Source organism: Dermochelys coriacea, chromosome 1 (genome assembly GCF_009764565.3).
Source record: "Dermochelys coriacea isolate rDerCor1 chromosome 1, rDerCor1.pri.v4, whole genome shotgun sequence".
Classification (NCBI taxonomy): Eukaryota; Metazoa; Chordata; order Testudines; family Dermochelyidae; genus Dermochelys; species Dermochelys coriacea.
The window spans coordinates 44980891-45000628 of record NC_050068.2 but is presented as its reverse complement, the minus strand read 5'-3'; the positions used below and the strand labels follow the sequence as shown (position 1 = coordinate 45000628).

The 19738-nt window shown below is 40.4% G+C and overlaps 1 protein-coding gene and 1 long non-coding RNA gene across 2 annotated transcripts in view; one reads left to right on the top strand and one right to left on the bottom strand.

Annotated features, from left to right (window-relative positions):
• Positions 1-780, top strand: part of LOC122457911 — a 69252-nt gene extending 68472 nt beyond the window's left edge. Inside the window, exon 4 of the long non-coding RNA XR_006277637.1 lies at positions 732-780. This is a non-coding gene — a long non-coding RNA (uncharacterized LOC122457911). The remainder of the gene's footprint in view (positions 1-731) is intronic.
• POLR1D (RNA polymerase I and III subunit D) overlaps positions 1-19738 on the bottom strand; it is a 31319-nt gene that overhangs the window by 2036 nt on the left and 9545 nt on the right. The window contains exon 2 of the mRNA XM_038377087.2: positions 8543-8617. Within this exon, the coding sequence (XP_038233015.1) occupies positions 8543-8617 (75 nt within the window). The remainder of the gene's footprint in view (positions 1-8542; positions 8618-19738) is intronic.

Here is a 19738-nt window from a genome sequence, read left to right as displayed (position 1 = left end):
AGTCTCTAGCACATACCAATTTTTCTTTTATCAGCTAGTTTTATTAACTAAGTATTTTGCACTTATTTCATTCCTCTTGCTAGGATTAACTCTGTACAATCTTTTATTCCCTACACGTCATCTACTAACACGTGTTTCAGAGTAGCAGCCGTGTTAGTCTGTATTCTCAAAAAGAAAAGGAGCTACTTGTGGCACCTTGGAGACTAACAAATTTATTTGAGCATAAGCTTTCATGAGCTACAGCTCACTTCATCGGATGCATTCAGTGGAAAATACAGTGGGACATTTATATACACAGAGAACATGAAACAATGGGTGTTATCATACACACTGTAAGGAGAGTGATCACTTAAGATGAGCTATTACCAGCGGGGGGGGGGGGGGGGGGGGGGGGGAGGAAAACCTTTTGTAGTGATAATCAGGTGGGCCATTTCCAGCAGTTGACAAGAAGGTCTGAGGAACAGTGGGGGGTAGAGGGGAAATAATTTTACTTTGTGTAATGACCCATCCACTCCCAGTCTCTATTCAAGCCTAAGTAATTGTATCCAGTTTGCAAATTAATTCCAATTCAGCAGTCTCTTGTTGGAGTCTGTTTTTGAAGTTTTTTTGTTGAAGAATAGCCACTCTCAGGTCTGCAATCGAGTGACCAGAGAGATTGAAGTGTTCTCTGACTGGTTTTTGAATGTTATAATTCTTGATGTCTGATTGTGTCCATTTATTCTTTTACGTAGAGACTGTCCAGTTTGACCAATGTACATGGCAGAGGGGCATTGCTGGCACATGATGGCATATATCACATTGGAAGATGCGCAGGTGAACGAGCCTCTGATAGTGTGGCTGATGTGATTAAGCCCTATGATGGTATCCCCTGAATAGATATGTGGACACAGCTGGCAACGGGCTAACACATGCACTGAATAAAACAGATTGTTCAGTATCTGATTTAATTTTTTTTCTGCTGTAAAAGTTTCTGAAGATTTCTTTTACCCTCGTGAGCTGCACTGACATTTTTCTCTCTTTGTTTAGAATTCATATGCAGGTTGAAAACCTTGAAAAAAATTTCTCTACAAGTCAGAAATGTGATTCAGTAGGTGGCACTCTGTCCTCTAATTCTCAATGTATGACCCAGAATCATGTTAAGGACCACAGTGCTGTTGAAGGCAGTGTTTTTGTATGAAATATAAGAAATACATCCTGATCATTTGCGGTCATTCAGAGCCTATGGCTACTTCTGGGAAATTAGGGCTATTAAACCCCAATGTACAGGGAGATTATTACTGTGCAGCTCCATTTTGCACATCTAGCATCTTCCCTTAATTTCAACTGGATACAGTATTCATTCATGTTCCACAGGAATTTGCATAGCACTGCTAAACAGTTGTCAAACTTCACTCCGATGCTGGTTTCATTTCAATATTTAAAAAAATTATTTATATAGATCTAGAATATATGATGATATGTGGTGTTATAAATGTTTGATTGGTAAGTGTTAATGGATAATTACTCTTGAAGTAAAGCCTCAAGAGAATTATGCAGGTCATTCCAGAAGAGTGCCAATGAAAGAGTTATGCCACAACATCTGTTTTCTGTGATTTACAGAACAGATCATTTTAGTTGAATGTAAATCTGGGATCTTCAGCCGCACAAGTCCAGATGAATGAGAACATGGAGTACAAATAACTTCTAAGAAGTTATTTAAAATAGCTGTTCTATAAATCAGGATAGAAAGATTTAGACATTAAGGACCTGATTTTGAAAGGCATTTAGGAGTTGTGGTGTTTGATGTTGCAACGCCTAACTGATTTAGTAACCTGAATCTCATTTTTGAAAGGGATTTAGGCACCTAGGAGCCTGAATTCCTATGGGATTTAAGTTCTTAAGTGCCTAAATCCCTTTGGAGATGAGTGTAGGCTCCTAAATCAGTTAGGCATTGCAAGACCAAGCACTGCAATGCCTAAATACCTTAAAAAATCTGGGATTCATTGTTTAAGTGACCGGAAAGGTGGGATTACTAGTTTTCCAATAGGATACGGCTTCTGTTTCAAACTCCTAACAGTCAGAGAATGTTTTGATAGATATGCTGGGACATAAGATAAATTCAGAAGTATTGAACAACACAGAACGGTATGCATTTGCTTTGTTGTGTGAAACATACTTCTGTCCCGACTCAATGGCTTCTCAATGCAGGTGGGAATGAGGACCAAGATCAGACATGTTCAAAGAGATTTGGATTGAGTTAACCAGTCTTCCTGAGAGGATGGGGAATAAGCCAAAGGACAGAAAGAGAAGTAAACAAAAGAACAAGTTTGGGCAGATAACATAAGCTTTCAAGAGTGGGGCTGGGGTGGTTGAGAGCCTTTCTTCTGTATAAAACAGCCAGACAGCTTCTGGAAAGAAAAGACTTTATGGAAGCATTCGCACAGATTGGAAGGCCAAGCTACGATAGCGGACAAGGCTAGGCCTGAATGATAAAGCTTGGAATTTTTTTCCAACATATCAGAAAACTTACCACCAGCTTTAAACCTTTGTACCTTAAGCTTCTTAGAGTATTAGGGCAGCTTTTTGCAGCCTGTGCCCAGATAAAAACTTTAAATGCTTTGAATTTGTCTCTTTGTGCTTGCTTTTTATTATTATTTTTAAGCAAATGTACGGTTTTAGCACTGATGTGCATGGCACAGTACGAAGCAAGACAGTCCCTGCCTTTATAAAACAATCCCCTTAAATAACAGCATCTTGTTTAACTCTGTTTTTGATGGTACAGTTGCTGCCTGCACAACACTGAGAATGAAGGGAACAGTCCTCTGTGAAGGAAAACTGATGGGAGGGATTCATCAGCCCCAAGATCAGAAAGAGGCTGAGCACTGCTGCATCCAGGTGAACCAGGTGTCATGGATTGGGGTCTGTGCTGGCATGAAGTAAGCCCTCAGAGCTTAGTAGCACAGGGATAAAATAACCCATTACAGTGAGATATCAATCTTTAGGTTTTAGTGATCTAGGAGTAAAATAGAGCAAATCATCATCTTCAGACAGCATTCCCTGCTCTTTCTTGATCCAGTCCAGGCTCCTGTCATGCTAAGATACTGAAGAGAGGGAGAATAAAGCATTTGATGTACACACTTTTATTTTTTAAAATGGTGGTAGTTTTGAATATGAACAGTTTGGACTGCTAAAGTAGGATAGAAAAGATGGATTAGTGGACAGTATGCATGGGAAATGGTCAGATGTGCAAATTTAAAGGTAGTTTATTCCATAGTTAAACAAATAAAGGGATTTTTTTGCATTTCATCACCAGATGTTGATATATTTATTTTATTCTCACATGGTGGCGATATCCATATTACATTTTACTTTTGACCACCTCACCTGCAATCTCCCTCATGTATTGCAATATTCTAAACCTCTGCTTCAAACAGGCTCAAATTTTTAATATCTCCTTATCTCCCTCAAAAATGCAATTCTCTATCTCCCCAAAATTACATTGGAGGCTGACAGTAATATTCCTGGACCAGTATCTTTCCTGGTCTAGATACCTTATGACAACGCTACAAAACTAAAGATGGAAGTACTATTCCATCTCTAGAAATGAAATGGAAAGAAATTATTCTTCTAGCACTAGAAAGTTTCAAGACCACTGGATACTAAAGTCAAGACATTTTTATATCTACAAATAGCTATTTTAGCTTATTTTTAAGAGGCATTGTAAATGTCAGTGTTATTTTTTCCTCCCCTTCTATACTAGGTTGTAACTAAACTGGACTCCTAACTAAGGATTATGGCTTTCTGGATGGAAGAAAATAATAATTAATTCCAGGAACACCTCAAAAGTATTTTTATAAAGATGTGTAGCATGTACACAGTTGTATTATGAAAAATAAAGTTTGGGAGTGATCTGTATTACTCACTGGTGGACTTCGCCAAGTGTTAGCAATAGTGGGAAAAATTTTAGAATGTTTCTTTAGGGTAGACAAGCCTCATGAGGCAAGAGCCCTCACCTCACTAAGTAAAATGTACTCTTTTAGCCCTTGGCTTATTGAAGATCTGATCCACAGAAGTCGATGGAAATCGTATCTTTGATTTCAAATGATGCAGGACAGCAATATGCATTTTGTGCAACACAAAGAATTTTACTGCTAACAAACAGTTCCACAGAATGGAATTTGTGCTTATTTAAAAAACCCTATGAGATTAAAAATATTAAAGAACATTGAAGTTTCAAAGTGAAGTATGCATAAAGTACAGTTCTATGGTACGTGGGGGGAATGTATGTGATCATATAATTAAGTAAAAAGAAAAGGAGTACTTGTGGCACCTTAGAGACTAACAAATTTATTAGAGCATAAGCTTTCGTGAGCTACAGCTCACTTCATCGGATGCATTTGGTGGAAAAAGCAGAGGAGAGATTTATATACACACACACAGAGAACATGAAACAATGGGTTTATCATATACACTGTAAGGAGAGTGATCACTTAAGATAAGCCATCACCAGCAGCGGGGGGGCGGGGGGGGAGGAGGAAAACCTTTCATGGTGACAAGCAAGGTAGGCTATTTCCAGCAGTTAACAAGAACATCTGAGGAACAGTGGGGGGTGGGGTGGGGGGGAGAAATACCATGGGGAATAGTTTTACTTTGTGTAATGACTCATCCATTCCCAGTCTCTATTCAAGCCTAAGTTAATTGTATCCAGTTTGCAAATTAATTCCAATTCAGCAGTCTCTCGTTGGAGTCTGTTTTTGAAGCTTTTTTGTTGAAGGATAGCCACTCTTAGGTCTGTGATCGAGTGACCAGACAGACTGAAGTGTTCTCCAACTGGTTTTGAATGTTATAATTCTTGATGTCTGATTTGTGTCCATTCATTCTTTACGTAGAGACTGTCCAGTTTGGCCAATGTACATGGCAGAGGGGCATTGCTGGCACATGATGGCATATATCACATTGGTAGATGCGCAGTGTGAACGAGCCTCTGATAGTGTGGCTGATGTGATTAGGCCTATGATGGTATCCCCTGAATAGATATGTGGACAGAGTTGGCAACGGGCTTTGTTGCAAGGATAAGTTCCTGGGTTAGTGGTTCTGTTGTGTGGTGTGAGGTTGCTGGTGAGTATTTGCTTCAGATTGGGGGCTGTCTGTAAGCAAGGACTGGCCTGTCTCCCAAGATCTGTGAGAGTGATGGGTCGTCCTTCAGGATAGGTTGTAGATCCTTGATGATGCGTTGGAGAGGTTTTAGTTGGGGGCTGAAGGTGATGGCTAGTGGCGTTCTGTTTTCTTTGTTGGGCCTGTCCTGTAGTAGGTGACTTCTGGGTACTCTTCTGGCTCTGTCAATCTGTTTTCTTCACTTCAGCAGGTGGGTATTGTAGTTGTAGGAATGCATGATAGAGATCTTGTAGGTGTTTGTCTCTGTCTGAGGAGTTGAAGCAAATGCGGTTATATCGTAGTGCTTGGCTGTAGACGATGGATCGAGTGGTATGATCTGGATGAAAGCTAGAGGCATGTAGGTAGGAATAGAGGTCAGTAGGTTTCCGATATAGGGTGGTGTTTATGTGACCATCGCTTATTAGCACCGTAGTGTCCAGGAAGTGGATCTCTTGTGTGGACTGGTCCAGGCTGAGGTTGATGGTGGGATGGAAATTGTTGAAATCATGGTGGAATTCCTCAAGAGCTTCTTTTCCATGGGTCCAGATGATGATGTCATCAATGTAGCGCAAGTAGAGTAGGGGCATTAGGGGACGAGAGCTGAGGAAGCGTTGTTCCAAGTCAGCCATAAAAATGTTGGCATACTGTGGGGCCATGCGGGGTACCCATCGCAGTGCCGCTGATTTGAAGGTATACATTGTCACTACAAGCTGTCAGGAACAGTATCCCCGATACTGTCACAGCTAACCTGGTGGCTGAACTTTGTGACTTTGTCCTCACCCATAACTATTTCACATTTGGTGACAATGCATATCCTTCAACAAAAAAGCTTCAAAAACAGACTCCACGAGAGACTGCTGAATTGGAATTAATTTGCAAACTGGATACAATTAACTTAGGCTTGAATAGAGACTGGGAATGGATGAGTCATTACACAAAGTAAAACTATTTCCCCATGGTATTTCTCCCCCCCACCCCACCCCCCACTGTTCCTCTGATATTCTTGTAACTGCTGGAAATAGCCTACCTTGCTTGTCACCATGAAAGGTTTTCCTCCTTTCCCCCCCCCCCCGCTGCTGGTGATGGCTTATCTTAAGTGATCACTCTCCTTACAGTGTGTATGATAAACCCATTGTTTCATGTTCTCTGTGTGTGTATATAAATCTCTCCTCTGTTTTTTCCACCAAATGCATCCGATGAAGTGAGCTGTAGCTCACGAAAGCTTACGCTCTAATAAATTTGAACTTAAGCCTGAACTTAGAGAGGAGAAATAGGATAGGGACATAGTCAAATAGAGAGAAGCAGCAATCAAAAGAAAGAACAAGAGGGATGCTCTCAAAACATTCCTGTTTTAGCCCTAGTTTTGGTATCCTACAATGCTTCTGGCTAAGGATTTCTATTAATATTGAATAGAAAATAGTATATAGACACAGACCAGGAATTATTTAAGACTGCACTTTAGAAGTACAGGCACAAAATTATCTTTTTCTTCATTCTGCCCCTTCCCCAACTATTCTCTTGTAACACATCCAGCTGTACAGATTTTGCTCAAAACTAAGGGTTTGTCTACACAGAGTTTTCATACCTCTGACTATGATCTGTCTACACTACAGGCGTTCTAGCTACAGAGCTATGGCACTGTAGCTATGCCACTGTAACTCTAGTGTAGGCACAGACTATAGTGATGGAAGGTTTTTCTGTCACTGTTGGAATTCCACCTCCCTGAGCGAAGGTAGCTAGGTTAAGAGAAGTATTCTTCCATTGACCTAGCTGCGTCTACAGTGCATCTACAGTGCTAAAGGGAGTGGACTTTTCATACCCCTGAGCACCGTAGCTATGTTGATGCAAGTTTTAAGTGTAAACCATGCCTACAATGGTTTAGAAACAGATGGGGATGCAGTTAGAATCGCCTTTATACCAATATAACTGCATTCCCATTACTATTTTGGTATAAAAATCACACTTTAACTGAAATAGTTAAATTGATATAAATCCCTGTGAGTACACCAGGTCTAAGATTGGGGTATGTCTACACTAAAATGCTATAGCAGCAAAACTGCAGTTGCATTGTTGTATCACTTCAGCGTAGACACTACCTATGCCCATAGGAGGGGTTCTCCCATTGACCTAGCAGTGCCTACACCAGGGATTAGGTCGACATAGCTACATCTCTCAGGGGTGAGAGTTTTCACACCCAACTGACATTGCTATGTAGATGTAACTTTTAAGTCTAGACCAAACCGATGTGAAAAGAATGATTCTTTTAAGCAAGTTACCACTGTACTTTAACCCATTTGCAGCTACTTTAAAAACAAATCACATGAGAAGCCTGCTGGTGTTGTGATCATACCATTACTCAGGGTGCATAGCTTCCATTTGCGAGAGTCAGGGCTGTCTTGTCTACAAATGGATTTAAACCGGTTAGAAACTGGTCTTACTAAACTGGTGCAATCTGCATGTGTGAATAGTCTTAAATTTGTTTAAGAGTGCCTGATATTAAAGACATCAAAACCAATTTGAGACAGATAAACTATGCCTCTGATCAAATCACTGTATTTATTGTATACAATACTATGTGCAGGTACACTTTGAAGGAATAACTCTGAGAATTAAAATACTGCTTTTTATTCCAAAATAATGCTTTTAATAGTTGCCATAATGCATACTAAAAGTATCAACAATTTTAGTTTTCTTTCCATTAAGATAATTGGAGGGCAATTAAAATCCTGCGGATTTTATTTAAGATTACATTAAAAATCTGAAGGAAAAAACCCACCTTCCAAAGTATATTTACTTTGAGTTTACAGACTATTGTACTTTAAACAGAAATTTACTTCAAAAGAACAATTTATATAAAATATTTGTCATAAAGTTTCTTTGTTATGACATTAGTATTTTTAATCTAAACAAAAAAAAATCCAACCTGAGTTGGATATGAATGTTTACTGGCCAACATGCAATTACATCTATGTTGAAACTAACGATCAAATATGTCCCAGGCTCATAAATATCTTGACTGAAATTTGATACAGTGACCATTGTGATAAGGACTTGCTACTACAAAAAGTACCACTTGTTCTCCAACTGGTATATTCTGTAAATGCTTGGTATGGCAATCTTCACTGAGGCAGAAATTTCTTCAATTTCCACCCTAGTCAGTTGAGTTAAAGTCTTTGCATCTCCTGTTATCATGTTTGGAGAAAACTATTTGTAAAGTCAATAAAATAAATGTTTTAATGTTATGCTATTAAAACTAAAAGTTGGAGATGAAAGCTCTGCCATATGTTAAGTGTAAAGTTTATACGGTTTATTTTTTTTTGACACTGCTTAGTGTCATTTTTTTTTTCCATTCCATCTATATTTTAAAGGTATGGTACATTTTTTTAATTTAATTTGTATCAGAACTTACCAACCCATAGCTCCCATTGTTTCAGCTCTGGTTTTCCCACGTTTTGCCTCTTTAAGAAGCTCTTCTACTGCCTTTCTAGATAAGAAAGGGGAAAAATATTAAAAACAGATTTATAGACCATTTAAGAAAAAACTAAACTCTAGCAAGTACAGAAAAGTTGGCTCCTATGTTGAAGTGACAATGCCACCAATTTGAGTAAGGTAGCAATTCAAATGGAAGAGGTAGCAATTAGTCATCATTTCCCTTTCATTGTCATAGTCCAAATCTTTACCCAACAAGTCAACAGTAGCTACAAAAGGCATCGCTTTACATCTGCTCACATTAAAAGCCACCAGTCATTAAAGAAACTTAAGACAATCACTTACATTATTTATTTCAAATTTTAGAGTAAACAACAAGTTTTACTATTCTACAAATACAGTCTGCTCTAGGACATAAAACTGGAAAACAATAATGCTTATCACCAACTTATGAATTCCCCCGTTTAGAGACTTCTCTCAGTGGCCTCATCTACTCTTAAGCCCTGGTCTATACCTAAATTTAGGTCAATCTAGCTACATCACTCAGGGCTGTGAAATTTCACAACCCAAACCTCCTACTGTAGGCACAGCTAGGTCGACGGAAAGAATTCTTCCTTCAACCTAGTACCACCTCTTAAAGAGGTGAATTATCTACATTGAGGAAAAAACCCCTTGGCTCGCTTTCCTGTCCTGCACATGAAGTGTAAGTTGTTCGCTGTGCAGGAAGAAATGATTCTTGGATTGGAGGTGCAAGTTGAGATGTTACTGAGAATCAGAGAAGCTGAGGAGATCATACACAGCAAGGGCTGGGAAACACCATACCCCAGGTTCAGGGAAGAATGGAGCTGGCCACAAAGGAACTGGAGAGAGAAAAAGTCAGCATGAAGGCTTGGCAGTTTGTAACCACCACAGGCAAGAGGTCATGATGGCAATCTACATGGCTGTAGAAGAAAAAAATAGGCAGGCTATCGCCAGCAGAGAGAAGAGAACCAGGAGGAATTCCACACAGCTAGAAGTTTCAAATCAATACCAGGTCTTCAACATGGAAACTATGCAAGATCTCTCTCAAGATCCAGCAGGCCCAACAGAACAGAGAGCTGTACGGGGGAGACAAGTAGATGCCAACCTGTAAGAAAATCAAGCTCATCCGCAAAGAGCTTTCCAACCACCCAAGGAAGACAAAATGTCCTTATTGGAGAGTCAATACTCAGAAGACTCAAAAGAACATTCTGCAAGGGTCAGGAAGACAACAGGACAGCGTGCTGCCTTCCCAGAGCCAAAACACTACATGTCAAGAATAATACGTAGGCAAGGATCCATTAGTGATGATTCACATTGGCATTAATTAATCTCACTGGTAATAGAAGACATGATGGAACTCTGAAGTATACTGAAGAGGAAGACTGTCCAAGACATCTTCTCTGAGATCCTTCCTGTCCCACAAAAAAAGGAAGACAGAAATGAACCGCTAGCTTCGTAGTATCTTTGGGTTTTGTGGAACATTGTTCCACCTTCTTTGAGGAGAAGGGACTGTATAGTTTGGATGGCCTCAACATCAATAGAAGGGGAATCAATTTCTTCGGGGACAGGATGGGTAGAGTAGTCAGGAAGGTGTTAAACTAATATCGAAAGGGGAAGGTAAAAAGAGGGAAGATCTGAGCAATCAGCACAAAATCGAGATATTCAGAACAAAATTAATCAAGGAACCAAAAACATAAAAAGAAGAAATTATTTAATTGTCTATATAACAGTGTTAGGAGCTGGGTAACAACACAAGGAATTGGAATCGCCTCATTATGAGAATAATTCAATCTAGATGGTATTACTGAAATATGGTGGGGATGACTTACATTATTGAAATGTGAAAAAAATCAGTGGTTATAACCTATTTAGGAAGGATGAAGTGGACAAAAGATGAAGTCGCGTAGCACTCTATGTCAAATATGCATTACCTCTTTCTAAGTCACTAATAATTCGGAAGAAAATTATATTGATGCTTATGGATCAGGGTTCTAATCAACAAAGCAAAGATGGGGTATTAGTGTCTGCTAACAAACTACGAAATCACACTAGGGAACAGGATGATTGCCTCCCTATACACCTATCTTAACGTGTAGGGGAAAAAAAGCTGTGAGATCATGGGGGACTTCAATTTGAATGTCATGTGGAGATCTCATGCTGCTGGTACTAGAACATCCTGGGAATTTTCTAAAGACTACCGATGATAATTTTCTAACTCGGGGGTTGCATCCAACACAGGGAATTCTATATAGATCTCATCTTGAGACACAAAAAAAGGGGACTGATCACTAAACTAAAAATTAATGGTAGCTTAGGTATAAGTGATCATAACTTGATCACATTTATAATGTGCAAATAAAATAAAGTCCAGAGCAGTAATACATATACTTGGAATTTGAATAGGGCTAATTTCACAAAGCTGAAACAATTATAAATCAAATCATCTGGAAGGCAGACCATAATAAAAACGTGAATGGTAATGGGGAATTGTTTAAGAACACCTTACTAACTGTCCCAAAGTCACAATGTCACAATCGAGAAAGGAGGGAGGATGTACTGGTTAAGAAAAAAACCTGGTTTAGAGGGGATGTGAAGGCAACTCTAAAAATAAAATGCATGTAACAAATGGAAGAAAGGGGAAATTGATACTAATGAATATACATCAGAAGTTAGGAACTACAGAAAATTGATAAGGGAAACAAATGGACACAAGGAGAAATCTATGGTCAGCAGTGCTAAGGATGGTAAGTTTTAAAATATATTAGAAATAAAAGAATCCTGAAAATGGTATTGGTCCAGTATTAGACGGAAATGAAATAATTATCAATAATAATGCAGAAAAGACAGAAGTGTGTTCAATAAATATTTCTGTTCTGTATAATGGGGGAAAAAACAGATGAACTGGTCTCATCATATGGTGCTAACACAGTTCCAATTCAACTAGTCTCTCCAGAGGATGTAAATAGAAGCTTCTAAAGTTAGACATTAAATTAGCAGATTCACATAATTTGCATCCAATAGTTTTACAGGCACTGGCAGAGGAGCTTGCTGGACCATAATGTTGATTTTCATTAAGTCTTGGGCACTGGGGAAGTTCCAGAAGACTGGAAGAAAGCTAATGTTGTGCCAATTTTTAAAAAGGTAAGTGTGATGACCTGGTAATTATAGGCATATCAGCTGACACTGATTCTAGGCAAGGTAATGGAGTAGCTGGTACAGGACCGAATTAATAAAGAATTAAAGGAGGGTAATATAATTAATGCTAATCAACATGGGTTTATGGAAAACTGATCCAGTCAAACTAACTTGGTTTGTTTTTTGTTTTTTTTTTAAATGAGATTACAAGTTTGATTCACACAGGTAATTTGGCTTGGTACTACATGACATTTTGATTAAAAAACTATAACAATGTAAAATTAACACAGCACCCGTTAATGGATTAAAACTAGCTAACTGATAGGTCTCAAATATAATCTTAAATGGGGAGGAAACGTCATCGAACGGGTGTGTCCTAACAGGATCCCACAGGAATTGGTTCTTTGCCTTACACTATTTAACATTTTGAAAAATGGCCTAGAAGAAAACAAATAATCACTGAAAGTTTACAGATGACACAAAGATTGGGGAGTGGCAAATAATGAAGAGGACCGGTCACTGCTTCAGAGCGCTCTGGATCACTTGGTAAGCATGCAAACAATATGCGTTTTAATATGGCTATATGTAATATAATAAATCCGGGAACAAAGAATGTAGGCCACACTTACAGGATGGGGGACACTGTGATGACTATTTCAGTGACTCTGAAATGCCATTGGTCATGTAGATTTAAGTCAAAAGCTTAATGTCAATCGTGATCCAGCCCTACCCCTTGTTCCATAAAGCCGTACACCAGCCACCTTGACAGCACAAAAGAATGAGTCAAGGACTTGCTCAGCAGGTGCAGAATGAGAGCTGAATGTCTTTTGGTTGTTTGAAGAGTCACTGGCATTGTTGACTCACAAGATTGGACCTTAGTGAGAAAAATATCCCAATGGTTATAGCTGCCCACTGTGTCATGCATAATGTATGTGAAGCAAAGGGGGAAAAGTTTTCTGCCGTGATGGAGGTGGAGTGCTTATCTGCTGAATCTGAACAGCAAGATACAAGGGTCATTAGAAGAGCTCAATGCCGAGCTTCAAGGAGGCTTTGAAAGACCATTTTAACAGTGAGCCAGAGTAGTGGGTGTTATTGTAGTGTGCTCTACATGTAGTGTGAAAGAATCATGTGATGATTGCTGTACATACAGAAATAGAACACTGTCAATGCATCTCTTGCATGTGTGAATGATCCTGAGTTGTGTGACATTAATTACCAGTTACTGCACAGTTACTTTCAGAACTTCTGAGCACTTGACAGCTAATAAACTAATAAAGATGAATTATGTTCCAGATAGGATTTTATTCTGTTGTAAAATCAGTGCAAAATAAAACCCTGTGTTATTTAAAACAAATACAGTAGAACCTCAGAGTTACAGACTGACTGGTAAACAATACATCATTTGGAATTGGAAATATGCTATCAAACAGCGACAGAGACCTATAAATAAATACATAAATGCAGGAAATACAGCACAGTACTGTGTTAAATGTAAATTACTAAAAAAATAAAGGGAAAGTTTAAAAAAAGATTTGACATGGTAAAGAGACTGCTTCTGTGTTTGTTTCATTTAAATTAAGATGGTTAAAAGCAGCATTTGTCTTCTGCATAGTAAAGTTTCAAAGCTGTATTAAATCAATGTTCCGTTGTAAACTTTTGGAAGAAGAACCATAACGTTTTGTTCAGAGTTATGAACATTTCAAAGTTACAAACAACCATCATTCCTGAGGTGTTCTAACTCTGAGATTCTACTGTACACTAAAAATCTTAATACAACGTAATAAATTAAGAGAACAGAACTTATGAAAGGGAAAGAACATTCACGTCCATTTCAGCAACACATACACCAACCATGGCTTTCAGAGGTCTGTATAGGTATGTGAAGCTGTCATTGTCTTTAATGTCCTGCAGAGTGGAGTGGTAGGGGTAGTGCCGCGACACCTGATGCCACATGGAATGTTAGGAGATCCTGATATTGAGTTCTCGGTGGGCTGCAGAGGGAGTGAGCATGCGATTGTTGAACCTGCAGGTCCACCGGAGTCTGAAGCACACATGTGTGCTGCCTGAGAAGGCCCATTATGTCCTGGTGCATCTCCCTCTCCTTTTCCTACTGGGACTTATTGGACTCTCTCTTCACCACTCTTTCATTCTCCAGGCTGTCTGCAATGTTCATCCTCCAGCCCTGTGCTCACTGTCTGATGCAGTACTGGCTTGCAGGATCTCAAACAGGTCCCCCTGAGTCCTCTCTTTCTCCTCCTTGTCTGGCTCATGCATTCCACGGGTGTGGAGGGGGAGACCCTGAAGGCCGCTGCAGTGGCAGCAGCTGAAGATAAAACACACACAGCAGTATCACTGTCAGTGCATTTACTATAGAAAGCAAAAATTAAGATGCTGAACTCACTTCCCTTGCTCCCCTAAAGTTTTATGCACTACATTCTCACTTTTGGTTTGGACTGCTTGTGCATGGTGCCATTCATTACACTTGCCACAGTGAGTATGGCCTGCCCACCTGGAGTTGGGGAAATGAGGAGAGAGCCGCTCGGTTGCATGATTCTAGTTGTAGAGAGCACTGGCACTGAATACTGGCACTGTTTTCCACAGGCCACGGTGATTTTTACCAGATACCTTAATCCTGAGGGTAACAGACACTGAGAGCACATCTGTTGTTGTTGTCCTGAAGCTGCCTGGGGCCATATGCTACTAGCCTGTGTACTGCAACAGTGCTGGCTGACATTGCTGAGTGGCATGGGAAAGCGTCCTACTACAGAGAAAGAAAGGCAGTCCTCCCTAGAAGTGTTCAGGAGAGGACTGCAGAGTACCTCCATGAAAGTTTCATCAAGATCTCTGAGGAGGATTCAAGGGACATCCCTGTGTACGTAAATAAATTGCACCACATCCCTCCCATCCTCCACCTAGCTATGGAGAGGAACAAAAAGCAGATACCAACTCTATCTCTCTTGGTTGTACTACTACCTCTTCTAGCACAAGTAAAGTCAAAAGATGTGTTCTGCTACTTTGGGGGTACCATCCCTGTTACTGAAAATTTATCTACACACTTACATGAGATCCCTTACCCTCACCATGCTTGACTGGCAGGACTGTGGTGGAGTCAAAAACAGATCCTGGCTCACTGCACAGCTGGATCCACAGGTTGCCTGTCCCCCATACACCTCTTCCTCATCCACCATCTCCTCCTCCCTTCCTCAGTGTACACAGCAGGGGCTTGTGATTTGGGCTCCATGGAGGTATCCACGGGGCTGCTGGGGGTGGTGCTGGGGTCTCCGCTGAGCATGGCATGCAGATCTTTGTAAAAATAGCAGGTCTGCAGCTTGGCCCCCCGGACTTCTGGTATGCCTGCTGCAGCTCCTTGTTATTCACTTGGCACTGCTGCTGGTCCCTGTCATAGCCCGTCTCCCGAGCAATCTGCTTGTAGATGTCGACATTTCTATAGCCGTGCCTGAACAGCCTGTTCTCCCACACAAGCCCAGGAGATCCAATATCTCATGTCTGCTCCAGCCAGGAGCATGTCTGAAGCTTGTAACCAGCACAGCGAACTGGGCAGCTGCATTCAACAATGGAGAACTGTTGGGTGTGTTCACCAAGCCAGGCAATCAGGAAAAGGAATTTCAAAAATTAGCAGGGCTTTAAAGGGAAAGAGGACCATCTGGTCTCCATGACCCCTAGACAGTGGAATTCACAATGGTGACCAGAGCGGTCACCGTGGGGCACTGTGGGACAGATGCTGGAGGACAGATCGTGTCAACATAACTAACGCAGTGTTACACACTCACTGTGTTGACCTAAATACTATTCCTGAAGGCATTCTGCACCAGAAAGTTCAAAATTCCGGAAGTTTTATTAGTCAATAAATAAATGCAGAGAGGCTCCAGCATGGCTGTGGGGAGCACGAAGGTAGGAGATCACCCTGCAGCCTCCCCTCCCGCAACCCTGGGACATAGATTCATTGGTGAAGCTGTACCCGATCCTGACACAGCACAAGGCCTGGACTTGCCCCAGAAACACCTAGGGCCCTGCCCTTCTGTGCCAGGTGCACCAGGTCTGAGGCAGGTAGGCTCAACAAGACAGGATCCAAGTGTGGAGGGGCTCAGTGTGGGGGGATCCAGGTGTAGGGTGAGGATTCTGTGTGGGACAATCTGGGTGCAGGCAGCTCAGTGGCGGGCAGGGGGGTCTAGGTGTGGGGGGATTGGATGCACAGATGCTCTTTGGGGGAAGGGGGTTCCAGGTGCAGTGGCAATGGGACTCTGCAGTGGCTTCCAGGTGAAAGTGGTTGGGGTTCAATGGAGGGGTCTGGGCGAATGGGGCTTGGTGGGGTGGGAGTCTGGGTGCAGCTAGTTGGGGGTCAGTGGTGTAGGGATCTGGATGTGAGAGCTCAGTGTGGTGCAGGGGGGTGGGGCTCATCAGGTGGGGGCTTGAGTGCAGGGAGCTCAGTGGGGGATGGTCTGGGTGCAGGGGTGGGGGTCTGGAGGCAGGGGGGCTCCAAATGCAGGGGTTGAAGTTCAATGGGGTGGGGTTTGGGTATGGAGGGCTAAGGGGGTTCTGGCTGTATGGGGTGAGGCTTGGCCGGGGTGTCTGGGTATGGGATGTCCAGATGCGTGGGGGTTGGGCGGATGGGGGAGCAGCTCCCCATACAGTGACCCCTCCCCCCTGCAGCTGAGGAGTGATGAGGGCAGGAAGCAGGGGAGAATGCTGAGCTTTCTGCAGCTGTGGGAGGTTTCTAGGGGTGGGTCTGACACAGCCCCGGCCACTCCTTGTAGGGAAAGAGGAATTCCCATCCTCTCCTGCCTCTAGCCCAACTTGGACTAGCAGCTGATCCTGGCTCAGGCTAGGAGCCACAGGCTGGGGTGTTCCCAGCCCTGCAATGATTTACCTCTCTGCCGGCTGCTCTTGGTGTCAGAAACAATGTACCTGCGCAGCTAGGAAGTGGTGCGTGGCTGCTCTTGCAACTTCCCTTTGCTTCCCTGTCAGAAAGTCATTTTTCTGCGGGGCAGCAAATTAATATGTGGGGGACATGAATTCTGCACACACGCAGTGGCACAGAATTCTCCCAGGAGTAAATATATTGACTGTGGCTCTATGCTGCTCAGGGAGGTGATATTACTATGTCAGCATAATGGGTTGCTTACAGCGGTGGGAGACCAATTTGAGCGTAGATGCATATACAAATAAAATTGATGTAAGCTGCTTTGCATCAGCTTAACCATGTAGTGTAGACTAGGCCTAAGACTGATGCATTTATGTGGTTCCTTGACAACATCATAGCACTCTTTGTCAATAGCATTACTCATATTAAAAATGTTATCTATACTTTGTAAAACTATGCAACTACTATTTATAATTCCTGTACTTCAACCTTGAGCTAAAAACTAGTCTGCTCTTTAGACTAGTTAATTTTAGTCTAAGGTAGAAATGAGTTGACTAACTAGTTTATAAGCCTTTGGTTCACGTTAATAGAAAAACAATAGGTGGGTAATATAAACCACCCTCCAATCCTCTGATGTGGTACTAGACTGACTGAACATATAAGCTAACTGGTTTGCTACATCCTCACACAGACGTATCTTATTATTCTGAGGTATAAACCATCCAAGTCCAATCGCTTACCACCATTTATATTGTTGAAATTTGCAAGCACAACATTAGTGGTTTTATCATCATCATAGTGCCCAAACATGCACTCATTTGCAGTATACTTGTTTTAAACAGGTTTTCAGCATCTAAGGAGAACATTTTATTCAGATAATAACCATTCATGTCTACTGATAAAGATATGCTGACCACTGTGATAAGAACCTGCTAGTACAAAACATCACCTGTTGGGGTATCAGTTTGTTTCTGTCCTACAGTACGTCTTTACTGGTTCCCTTTAGAACATTTTTGTAAAAAAGGAATTTTTTACCTCCATATATTTTCAGCTTTCAGGGTTGACTTTCCTTTCTTTATTTCATTTTATAAAGAATTTTCTACAAATATTGTTTTAATCTCTTCAGTCAAGATGTCCTTTTGCATTTGTCTGTTTAATAATGGAAAAAGTTTGACTTTGCTGCTAAATACATCGAGTTAGAATATATGTCCAAGTGTGGCTACGTTGTGGACTTTGAATGCACCAAAAATGTGGTTTCCCAAGATTAAAGATGTTTCTGCCCACTTCCATCCAACTATCACAGAAACATTTTACCACATTATAATCATTTCCACCAAGCAACTCTCTGACATGAAATTCCCTAGTCAGGTCTTCAGAATCAGTCACTAGTATTTATTATTTATTTATTAAATTTTAGTATTTCGTGCTCTTCTGCTACATGATACACTGAGAAAAAAGTTCCTGCCACAAAAGGTTTATGATCTACGTCAGACAGACAAATATGCTAGTGGAGCAAAAGATCTATTTTTTAAAAATTGCAGGTATTATATATATACATATATATACACACACACATATATATACATATATATATACACACACATATATATACATATATATACACACACACACACACACACACCACACACACAACTTTTTTCTTTAGGGATTCATTATTGAAAAGCTTTGCAGAAGCAGTGTGATTTGAGGATTTAAATATAGGATAACTGGTGCCCCAGAAGAGGGAGATTCTTGTGTCAGATCTCCCCCCTGTTGACTTTATGAGTAGAGCACTGTTATAAAGTTACCTGTTACCAGCTTCCGGGGTAAGATTATCAGCTTGACTTTACAATATTTTGTTCCTCAATAGCTTGGGGCTAATTTTTTAAGTAAGTGCACAGTTGTGTGTCTTGTTTACACATGCAATTACCATGATTGTTCATGAAAATTGGGTATTTGCATACGGAAATTGCCATTTGTTTCTAATGCTCATATGCATAAGCAAATACCCAATTTGCAAACAGTTACAACTCTTCCTATGTGCAAGTCAGGACATGCAATTGTGAATGCACTTTTGTAAATCAATCCCACAGTGTTTCCCAATTATTTTTCATGTTGTGCTAATGTCAGGCCCTTTCGTCCTTTTCCACATTATTTCTGTAACATTAACAGAGGGATGCCTTGTAAATTGTAGGATTATAGAAGTAGAAGATGTGATCCATCTTGCTACTCTTGGCAATCTTACCAAGTCTCAATAACATTTAAGTAAAATTCAAGTTTGACATATTGAATATTGAAACGAGTGGTGTGCTCCACCCACTTTTTTTGCTTTTCAATGCCTAAACTCTAAACGAAAACTGTAAATAGCCTTTTCAAATGCCTCAGTAGAGAACTTCCAAATTTTCTCCTTTGAGAGTGTCATTTCCCCACTCTACCTTGAGAGAGTGACGATAAGCTATTTAAAACTGTGGAGGACGGTAAGTTTGAGAGAATAAAAAAAAATAAAAAGATCCGAATCTAGGTTAATAAGCTATGTATCATGAGAGAACATAATGCATTTAGAGACATCTAGGATACCAAACCTTCAAAAGACAGGATTGTAATAGAAAAACAAAAAGTGGAAGTGTTGACTTTCATCACAGCTCTCTGCAAAAAATCATTGTAATTCTGTTCTTTGAAAGATGTGTGTAAAAGGTAGATTAAAATTCAGTGAACCTCATGCTATTTTATGATTTAATCATACCTGAAAGAATTAAGTGGGTCTGAAACAATATATTTTTACAATAATATAAACTACAGTTAAAATGTTGTTAGAAACACTACAAATCAATTAAGTGAAGCTAAATAGAACTGGATTATATGAAAACTAACACACAAAATACAGGCATTTTGATTTGTATTCATCTATAAATGATATTGCAACTCAGACTGACTTGACACCCAACCCAGCAGTCTTTCATTGATCTGTCTCTTCCTAGCTAATTTGAGTCTTTATATTCATAATAATCCTCTTTTAAAGTACACTAATTTTTATTGCTGTGCCTTCAGAAATCCCTCCTGACTCACAAGGACTATGAAAAGTCAATTGAAGAGAGTGGTATAAAGACAAAGGGAAAAACACTTAAGAGTATCTTCCAT